General features: G+C 38.0%; 1 protein-coding gene across 2 annotated transcripts; it reads left to right on the forward strand.

Moving 5' to 3' along the window:
- The first annotated feature begins 3,549 nt into the window (after nucleotides 1–3,549).
- On the forward strand, nucleotides 3,550–7,856 carry LOC102294082. 2 transcript variants are annotated; one of them, XM_042217196.1, is made up of 5 exons: nucleotides 3,550–3,853; nucleotides 4,122–4,166; nucleotides 4,414–4,998; nucleotides 5,099–5,215; nucleotides 6,208–7,856. In XM_042217196.1, the coding sequence occupies exons 2-5, from the start codon at nucleotides 4,153–4,155 to the stop codon at nucleotides 7,283–7,285; spliced, it is 1,794 nt and encodes a 597-aa protein (XP_042073130.1). In that variant the 5' UTR covers nucleotides 3,550–3,853; nucleotides 4,122–4,152; the 3' UTR covers nucleotides 7,286–7,856. The 2 variants fall into 2 exon arrangements, with proteins under 2 accessions (XP_042073130.1, XP_005952534.1); XM_005952472.3 differs by lacking the exon at nucleotides 3,550–3,853 and having other exon boundaries at nucleotides 3,863–4,166.
- Nucleotides 7,857–11,304: the final 3,448 nt, after the last annotated feature.

The raw sequence follows: 11,304 nt of genomic DNA on the forward strand, positions 1-11,304 counted from the left end.
GCTGTAATGTGACAAAATGTGGGAAAGTTCAAGGGGGCCGAATACTTTTGCAAGCCACTGTATGAGCTAGTTTTCATTCTCAGATGGGCCCATTTAAAGTTCACTTTTACATTTAAAAGTGGCCGTCTATTGCCAGGACCCCTCAACTTTGGATTGACCTGCCTGAGGAGATCAGGCTCGCCAAATCTATGACTTCCTTCAAGTCTCTTTTAAAACACATTTTAAAAAATGATTATTGATTGAAAAATGATTAATTTTTGTGGCTTTATCTGTATTGCTGTTTTTTGTTTGTTTTTTTACTTTATAATATTAAGAGCTTTGAGGAGTTCATGTAAAAACATCTGTTTTGTTGGGTCATGTGACTCAGAGGAAGCAGAGGAATTCTTGGCAGCTGTTTGTCATCAGGGCTGATTGTGGCCCAGTTTAGATAAGGCACCGACGTTATGTCACCTTTTCACGCTGCATGGTAAGTAAGCTCCTTGGCTGATGGACTCAAGCCTTTCCGCTCACTCAACCAAGCATACACCTCATCACTGATTTACTGATCTTTTTCTGTAAATGTTAAACTCACACTAACAGCTATACAATGCAGTGACCTATGGCAGCTTCGCAACTGAAGAACTGACTTTGTTGTAAAGACAAGATGAGCAAAGTTAACACAAACCTCAATTGGTCTCTAACCTTTGTAATAATACATAAATAAAATAACAAACTGGGGACAAGAGATGCCACAAAGGGCACATCCAATTAAGTAATAATATAATGGAGAATTTCCAGTAGCAAAATGTTGTAAAGACACAAGTGTAACCTGTAAACCAGGTTTTAATGCATACGACAGCAAGAGTCAGCAGCATTATCTTGTTATTTTGAAAACCAGTGACAGGATTTCAGAAAAGACAGTTGCCAGGTGCAGTCATGTGTAAAGACTGGAGGTTCAAAGAGCAGTTGCATTTACTTGAATGAGAGAACAGTAAACAATCCATGCTCATTTTCCTCATCTTGTGGGCAGGTGCAGAGCCACCAACACATCTTATGTGACTATCATATTGTGAAAATCCAAAAGGTAATGGTAGAATCAAAACCAGCAGGTAGAAAATGTTTATCGATATAATTATTGACTTGTTGTTACTGTAACCTGCACTAAATATTTGACATGTGCTGCCAAGAGTACCTTGCAGAGCAGCCACACTTTGAAAACGTGACAGGAGTGGGCATGGTTTATGTTAAGGTTATATTTGGTTTGGTGTGTTAGGTGAAAAAAAAGAAAGAAATCTTCCTAAACTTATCTGAGGGGTTTTACAAATCAAAGGTCCTCAGTCAGTACAACATCATAATAAATTAGAATGTAATGACCATTTCTATTGCTAAAAACAGAAGCAGACTGTGTTCCAGGCAAGGACAACAAACAGGATGTTGGGAAAAAGATAAAGAGTATTTATTCCATTTGCGATTGTCCAGTCTGAATACAGCAAAGACTGAAGTATGGGCATCATAATAAATATGTTTATGATTTTCCTGTTGTTTTGTTTTATATAGACAGCAATAGGGGTTTTTTTTTGTTTGTTTTACTGTCATACAAATGCCTCGCCTATTACAAAGGCAAAGAAAATGTATAATTGTTAGGTGTGGCTGTGTGCAGACAGGAAAAGGACCCAAGGTGCAGACTCCAGAGACAGACGTGAACTCAAAAAAGGCTTTTAATTAAGTACTCAAAATATAACATAACTGAAAAAGGCTCAAAACAAACTTAAACCAGAGAAATGACAGAACACACAGCAACGTAAACGGTAGATCGCGACACAGACACCAAGAAACACAGGGCTTAAATACACAGAGGGAGCAATCAGGGAATGGGTAACAGGAGGGAAACACAGCTGGGGCAAATCAGGCCTAACGAGACAAGGGAAGCAAAACCAGACACATTAACATCAGACATGGACTTTCAAAGTAAAACAGGAAACATAACACAGACTCACGGGCAGGCACTATAACAAAAGGGAACAGAGACGTGGGAACAGGGCAGACACAAACACTGACTGAACACGGGGATATAGGAACTTAAGATACACATAGACACGAACTAGACAAGGGGATGCAGGTGATAGGGGAGACAGAGCAACTAAAGAAGACAGAGACATAAGCCATTAGATAGAACTCAAAGAAACCAAAAACTAGACAGTATAAATAATATAAACTCAAAAGCCCTGGGTCGACGACCCAGGCATCCTAACACATAATAATAAATGAGAGAACTATACAGAATTATACTTTTCAAAATCATATGCATTGAAATATCTATTCATTAATGTGTATATAATAATCATCATAATTTAACTTTAAGCCGACTTTAAACAAAAAGGAGAAATGGCAAAGATGAGAAAAATTGAAGAAGATTTGGAGGAGATTAAGCTGTAGCTTAACTCGTTGTCAACAGATGTCAAAAGAATAGTTAAGCAACAAGGACTGTTAACGAATTTAATGGACCAAATCAAAGAATTAAAAAGCTTGATTAACAAAAAGGATAAAACAATCCAGCTCTTAGAAAGGAGAGTGGAGGATTTAGAACAGCATGCTAGTGATGTGCGGATCGATCCTGAAATATCGATTCCTCCGATACCAATCATTTATGTTCTAGAATCGATTCTCACATTAAAATATCGATATTTTAGTAATTTAGGGTAAATTTGTAGTTTATCATTAACAGGAACACAGTGGAAAGAAACTATATCATTCGGATTGTCTACATTGGAAGGAACTACTTCCTCTTCCGCCTTTCATAGTCATGTGCGAAATACGGCTGTATAAATGTGTCGCAGCCCCTTGGCGTGCGCACTCACAACAATGGCTGAGCGTAATTGGAGCTTTTTGGCAGCTTGCATATTATCAATGTTAATGTTCCTTTAAAAGTTATTCAGCAGTTCTTGGAGAGTGTTTGGGATATAATATGTCACATGTAACCCTTCTGGAATGATATCCAACAAGTTTGAAGCGAAAATTGTTTCAGTGACAAGTATATAGGTGGCAATCACTTTTTGGCAGCTTGAAAATGACTATTGTCGTTATAAATGTTAAGTTTGAAGCAGAAATGTTTCAGTGACAAGTTATAGGCCACAGTCATTTTTGGTAGCCCTAAAATGGCATGTTCTCAGCCGTTATTCTGAACAAACAAGAAAGAGTCATAGTGATACTGGCACAATAGGTCTTTATTGTTTTAACTACTATTCGACAGTCTTACAAAAAATATGAACAACGCGAGTAAATATACTAAACCTGATGCGTGTAGTCATTCGTGACTGTGCCACACACTGAAAGCAACCTTCTGACAAGCGTCATAATTCGGTTAGAAGACACGTTAAAGTTCCACAAATGCGCATACATGTTTTTGGGTTTTTTATATCAGTTGCACGGAAGTAGCTTTCAACGCAAGCAATCCGGGCGCTGCAGCTTTAAGCGGCTGCGCGCGCTCCCGCGGACGGCAATCACTTTCTGGCAGACAATCATTTTTCGGCACAACTTCCTCGCATCGCAGGCTTGCCTCTGCTAAAACTTAACAGAGCTCCCTGAAAGGCACAACCAATAACATTGGCCATATTTGTCACATGATGTAGGACTCCAGTAGAGAACATATTTTAACTCTTTGAGCACCGCTAGGTGAATGAGACGTTGACAGATCTTTTTTTTTTCCAATCGGCTTTGATTTTCTTTACTTGAAGAGATCAAATTATTGGTGGGGACAATTTAATAATCGCTGGATATTGGTGGGGACATGTCCCTTCCGTCCATGCCAAATCTACACCCTTGGATTAGTTTAAGGAGCTAAAAGCTGTTGATTTGTGGTTTTCTCTGTGGATAGGTTAGTGACTCATTTTTAATATATATAAAACATTAATTTCTTGATTTGATTGATTTATAGAGAGTGTAACCAGACCTTTAAGAGATAACGACAGAAGAGGGTGTGGTTTCTCTGTACTTTTTATATATCAGAAGTGAAAGCAAAACCAACCAAACTTACCCGAATGAAGGTTTTAAAACAAAGCTCTGCAACCATACTAACTGACATCTCTGCTTAAATTAAATCATTTTCAATCCTTACTTTTTTCCTGGCAAACAAAATAAACCAGAAGAAGACAGTGTACCACGTGAAGGTAAAGGATGTCTGGGAAAAGGTAAAGTAAAAATGATCTATGCTATGACTGGCCACATTATATACTGCAAAAACATTAGTATAAGCTGCTCGGGTAATTATATTTAATGAAAAATCAGAAAACATGTTTTTCTTATTCAGTTTTTTTATGGAAATAAGAATAAGAAAAAGAATAACAAGTAAAAAAAAGTTTCAAGTAAGTTGTTATTTTATTACTCCGTATCAGCCGAGATAAATCAACATACAGACAATATTGTTTTATGTTATAGAAAGGAGCTACAGACGGCCTTATGCCACTACATCACAGACACCCTCACCTACATCCACACGGTGACAGGATTCTGTGAGGGGTTCTCTAAATGGCTGCTGTGGACAGAGACTGAGTTAGACACCTTGATGGATATCAAAGATGGCATTGACGCACTAGACCTGAAAATCACACATGTTTACAATTCAGAGGAAAAATGCACGGCCTTTCTGAAATTCATGAAGGACAAAGTAAGTGCAGATAGCAGGCGTGAAAAGCTGGAGAAGGAGCTGACTGAAGTGTTGGAGTACGTTTTGAGAGGCCAGGAGAAACTCGAGCCTTTCTTGGATGCAGTGGAGAAGCTGGCAGTCACCTCACTGCAGGTATTTAGAGAGAACCAGGAGTTACACCTGCCTGAAGGGATCAGACTTGAACATATTCAGTCTGTCATCAGTGCTGCACAACAAATCTGCCCTCTGCTGCTGGAGTTTAAAAGAGATTCAAAAGTCTTCTTTCTCCCCAAACTTGAGAATGTGGATGTGCTGGCATATCAGCTGGACAGATATATAGTGACCTCCCAGGAAATCCATGAGAAGCTGGAGGAAAGGTAACATTTAGTAAATCCCATATTTTGTTTTTCAGTTATTCAATTCTTATCTTACTACAGAAGCAAGAACACATAAGAAGTGTAACTGTTTCTTCCACAGTACCATAAATAATATCTGGCTGAAGAGCACAAAGGCTGTGGTAGACTTGAATGTGGATTTGTCTGAGGCTGGCATAGAAAGTATGCTTCATCATATTTATCTGCTTAAAGAAATCAGGTAAGTCTATCAGTGTACAGCATCACTCACAAATCTTTATCTGTCAGAATAATATCTGAAATTCCATATCTCTAAAGTGAGGCGTTTATGATGCTATATATGGTCATGTGAGAGATTTAAAGGAACTATTGTGATTGAATGGGTCAGCAAAGAATGGTCTTCTTATAGACTTATTTTAAATTTAATCAGAATTTTTGCCATAACCTGGTTATAAACATAACCAGGGTAATTTTGTACCTCAAAAAATTGAAAGAAAAGAGAAATTGAAAAAAAGAAGAAACATCATTTAAAAGTAAAGAAAAGGTAAAATTCTAGGGCATTAAAATTGCATCAAATTAACAGTTGAATGTTTTCACTAATACTAGTGGTCCAACTAGAGCTTAGATCACAAAAAAAAAGACTCAATCAAATTATGGAATGTTTCACTTTGAAGGTCAGGTATATCCACCCGTCTATCCAAAGCACTTTAAAACAACCACAGCTGACACAAAGTGCTGTACATTGAAATTAAATTTAAAAAATACATAAAATATCAATAAAAAACAAATTTACAAGAGGGCCAAAAACCAAAGAATAAAAAAGTTTTTTTTTCTTCACGTTTTAAAAGTGGACAGCGAATGGACCCCTCTAACATCCAAGGGCAAGTTATTCCATAATTTAGGAGGAACGCTAGAAAAAGCCCTGTCCCCTCTGAGCTTCCTCCTAGATTTCAGTACTTCCAGGAGCAGCTGGCCAGCTGCCCTGTGAGACTGACAGTGTGTAGGAATGAAGAAGCTCAGAGAGGTAAGGCAGCACAAGATTGTGAAAGCATTTAAAAATGCTTTTCAGTATTTTCTAATATTTGCATTTTCAATAAAAAAATTTTATTATCAAAGCAAATATTTTATTTTTTATTTTAACATATTATAATGTTCTTGTCTGTCATTTAACTAATTACTTACACTTAAGAGCACAAAATTACAGAGTTTAAAACTTTCTTCTTCCTCACTAAGGATGGACCCAAACTTCCGGATGGTGTTTTTATTCCAGGAAAAGTCCTGTTCTGACTTCATCAAAGTGGTCCAAAACCGACAGCCGGATATGCTGAAGTTCCTAGAAGACCTGGAGCAGTGTGCTGTACAGTTAGATAGAATGAATAAGGGAGCAAAAATCTCTAGCATAACAGGCAGCTCAGTGGGAGCGGTTGGAGGTGTGCTGTCCATTGTTGGTTTGGCGTTAAGTCCTGTAACAGCAGGCGCATCTCTGGGTCTGTTAATAGGTGGGACAGTAATGGGAATCTTGAGTGGAACCAACAGTGCTGTGACCACATTCACAGAGATGAGAGTTAAAAGAAGAGAAAAAAACAAAGCCAATAAAGTCTTTCAGAAGTTCATGAAAGATGTGCAAAATATTAAGAATTGTCTGGGAAAGGTGATCAGTCAACCAACTGATAACATAGAAGTGGGTTTTTATAAAAATATGTGCATGGGATTTGGAAAAGTTGGGTCAGTTGGAAAGAAGATACGCACCCTGGTTAAAGATGCTTCGAATGTTAAATTGGTAAAATCTAAAAACCTGGTTACAGGTTCTGGCAAGAAAACATTCAAAGGGTCTCTTGCTCTCTCTAAGGCAGGCAGAGCTAGTGCCATTGCACTAAATGCTTTCTTTCTAGGCATGGACATCATCTCCATTTGTCAAGAAAGCATCAGTCTGGGTAAAGCCAACAAAACTAAAACCTCGCAGTTCATCAGCGCCAGAGCTTCACTTTGGAAGTCAGAGATGAAGTCATGGCAAAACATCTGTGACTCTCTGAATGAAGGTCTGAAGACATCAGACAAAAAGAAAGCTTTCCTAGAGATGCCTTTTTATCCAGAAATGAAAAGACAAGTACAGAAAAAACAGTCTGTGTCTTTTGTGGAAATGAATGAAAAAGAGAGAGAAATTATGCACAATAGACAGTCTGTATCTTTTGAGAACAAACAAAGAGGCAGCAAACTGAAACTCAAAAGAGAGATTTCTTTATTTATTGTCGTCCTAGGCTTATTAGGGTGTGCTGCATGGCTCTGTGGTACATTTACCAAGAGTACTTAAGTTGACATCGAGGAGTACGAAAGTGTGCCACTTTATCTTTGGTTTTTGTGGCTAATGTGGACTTGTGTGGAAATTCTGACCAATTTCTTGAGCTATACTCTCTTTTGTCAGGATCAAAGTTTTGCTAACATCTTTCTTGTTGCTCTCAGAAATATCAGCGTAGCAATATTAATTTAGACTTTGTAATAGTTTGTTTTGCTTATGATTCTGCCTTCTCCAATTCTTATTTTCCCCCACAACATTTTCTTCATTGGAATGTAACAGTAGTACGGTGTGGGGATCAATGGACAGACTCATTGTGTAACTGTTTGCTGATTCAGATCCATGTTAGGTGGTCAAACCATATATGAAATAAAGCCTGTACTCTTTTCAGCAGTCAGTGCAATTTAGCTTTTAGCTGATTGTTAATTAGCTTTAGACCTCTCAATTTACAAATCCTGATTTCCTAGAAATTATTAATCATATTTTGTATGTCATATGGATACCCTGTCAAGCATACCAGTTGTGAGATTATTTCATATATCAGTTATTAATGTTTTGATGCATGCTCAATCATCCAGGTAAGGAAATTCCAAAAAATTGATTCTGTTCATCTAGACGTAGAGTTTTCAGTTCGTTTCGTCACTCATCAAAGTTAATTCTTCAGCCTCAGGTTCCCCAACCATATAAACAGTATATTTCTATAATGACTGAAACGACCCCACTGACAAACAATGGGCTGTGAGGTCAGTTTCTCCATTAATATGTAAATTGTCATGACCATTGATTAACAACCACTAAAAAATTATTGATCAATCACAATTGATCAGTGGCCATGAGTACCATTCACAGAGATTTGGGAAACAGCTGGTACTGGGGGCTTAAACAGCAAACAATTAAAGAGCAAGTAAACAGATTCTGGAAAAAAATTTTTTTTAAATCTCACCTCCTGCACAGCTCTATCTCACAGTGTACTTTGAGAACAGTTTCCTATCAAAAATTTATATTTTCTGTCTTATCCACAGAACAATATGGGATAATGTCACTGATTCAGCATTTGTATATTTACAGATTCAAATACATGCTTATTAGGGGTGCAACGATACACAAAATTCACGGTTCGGTTCGGTTCGATACTTTGGTGTCACGGTTCGATATTTTTTCGATACAAAAAAATGTTCATGCCTTTTTAATTTGTCATTTATTAAAATTATAAATATATATTTTAACTCAAAAGTACAGTTTTTAAATTTAACCCTAACCCTTGTGCGTGTTTTTTATTTTGACAGCGAATGCGCACCTGCGGACCACTTATGTGCAGCCCTGGTTATTTAGCTCGTCATATTGCAGCCACAGAAATTCTTTTGTCCATGAAACCATAAAGCTGCACTTTCTTTTTGCCTTATAGTCTGATTTGTCATAACTTCTCCGTTTTGTGGTAAGCTTTTCTTTGGCTGTCACTTCTTCACCCTGACCTGTCTTATTTGGCTCAGCAGAACTGAAATGCTTTTACACACGCACTCACATAAGCTCAGCGATTCTCTGCGCGATCAACCTCTCACATGTTTAAGCTGCTGCGGGAGATTTCACTTGTCATGTTTGCATAGTAAGCTAACGATTAATAAGACGATGTCAGAGGAATTGGTGCACAAATTATCATCACTCACAGATCAGTGCTGTCGCTCTCTATACACAGTTCCGATTGCAAAGTACAAAAAAACAAGCGCAAATTCAAACGCGATTTCAATATGTCACATATTGACAGTGGCTCACCGATGCCAATGACATAATTACCCAGCTACATTTCTGAAAGAATGCAAAAGCATTGACATATATTTTTCCTTCCTACAATAGCCCGACGGGCAGGGAAGAGATAGATTTTGGTAGCCCGACTGAAAAAATCGCTAGCCCCGGGACGTCGGGCTAGCGATATTGCGAGCCCTGTATCTGATTGAGGAATCACTCATCTTTGGAAAAGAGAGTTTATTACAGAGAAATGTCTCTTTCCAAAATAAAAGCTATACTATCCGCTTCTTCTGGGCTATATTCTCAGCAGCATATAGGAATCAGTAACAGCTGTCTAAATGACTCGGCTAAAGTTAGTAGCATGCTTGTTGTTTTCATGTCTTTGCACTAGGATGATGTCGGCGTAAATGTGCAGTCATATTCGTTGTGTTCCCACTAGTGCTTTCAGGTTAATCTCGTTGAAATGACCTTAACGCCACAACACGGCAAATCTCCGTTAACGAGCTACCGCCGATCGCCCCGTGCATGGGGCTAGACGGCCAACACGTTAACGAGCTAACTGCGCTAACACACTAGTTCCCACCCATGTAATTGAGCATTGCATGGCACATCCAACATACTGTTTTACTTTAGTCCATGACTCGCTTACCTTCAGGGTCATACGTCACATGAAAACCAAAATAATTCCAAACGCCAGATCTGAATGAGGGTGGGGAGGTCCATGTTGCAAGGAGAGCTTAACTTCTGTCTCGCTAGCTTGCCCTGCGCTCTTCCTTCTGACGATGCTGTCTGTGTTGAGCGCTCAGTGGATCTGCGCTCGACAGTGCAGCCTAGGCGGAGTAGTCGAACGCAGATTCACTGAGCGCTCAACACAGACAGCATCGTCAGAAGGAAAGTTGATAAAATAAATTACAAATTTTGTATTGTTCGATACATATGCGTACCGAACCGAAAGCACTGTATCGAATGGTTCAATATCGATACGAATATCGTTGCACCCCTAATGCTTATGTATGTGAGCTTTTACGTGCAGCAGCTTCACATTGTGGTCAGCGGTGGAATTACATCCATGCTGAAAATAACTAACACTGATTATCAGTGGGAAGAATTTAATTAGTGTTTGTGAAACAGAAATGTGGTTTGTAGTTAAAGGAGTAGTTATGTACTTTAAAAGAACCTGATTAAACATTAAACCAGGATAACATTTGGATGACATCTGATCAAATCTGGCTGCTGAATGAATTCATAAGTGAAAACTGACACAAACTGACACAAGCTGACAACACAAACATGTTTCCAATAATGACATTGAGCAACAAACCGAGACAACCAACTGTATTAGAGGCAAAAAGCAAAACACGTTTTTAAAAAAGAAAAAAAAAAAAACAGTTGTCCAAAGTGGGGAGCACAGTGTTGTGATGTCTAACACTGTTTCCTCACAGCACTACGATTCTGGGTACTAATCCGCCATCTGTCCTTAGTGGAGATTATATCTTGTCCCCATAGGTGTGCAAATGGTTGTCTGTGTTAGTCCGAGGACAAAAGGCCACCTGAACAGGGTGCCTCTCGTCGTGTGGCAGCTGGGATATTTTGTTTTTATTGTTGGTGAAGAACTGAAAACTCAGAATTTACATTTAGACTAGGATTTTGTTGAACTAACTAACTATTAATATATGAGGTTCCATTCAGTTCAAGGAATAAAATTTTAGCGTGGCTGCAACTTACTCCTTAAGTTAAAAATGATGCTGTATATTGTAGTTTATATGTTATACTACTTTCACAGTGAATCGGATTTTATAGTAATACACTCTGAATGAGGATTTAAGTAATTACTCTTAGATCTACAGTAGAAAACAACAGAAATCCGGATGGTGTAATAGTATAATCTCAGTAACATCACCAATTGTTACATTTGCTGTATTTTACAGCTATTTTCATGAGTACGGTGAGTTACCGTAAAAATAATGTAATCTCATGGAATTTTCCCACAATTACATGCAAATTACAGTACTAAACTGCTAACATCCTTTAGAGTTTTTTACTGTTGATTTTGCAGTACTAAGCTATGGAAATTACTGCAAAGGCTAACAGTGTGCTTTAAGTCATACAGAATAGATATCAGAGCCTTAAACAGGCTGGCTTCTGCTAAATGGGTCAAACTGGGCAGAAAGTATACAAACACATAACATCCTTATAGAATATGATGTAACACTATAGATCAACTTACCTCAGAATATATAAAGCATATAAACAATTACAGCAATATGATGCAACAAACACAGTACTACTAATCT

This window comes from Haplochromis burtoni, unplaced genomic scaffold (assembly GCF_018398535.1).
Source record: "Haplochromis burtoni strain Fernald_Lab_line unplaced genomic scaffold, NCSU_Asbu1 Contig_1675, whole genome shotgun sequence".
Taxonomy (NCBI): Eukaryota; Metazoa; Chordata; class Actinopteri; order Cichliformes; family Cichlidae; genus Haplochromis; species Haplochromis burtoni.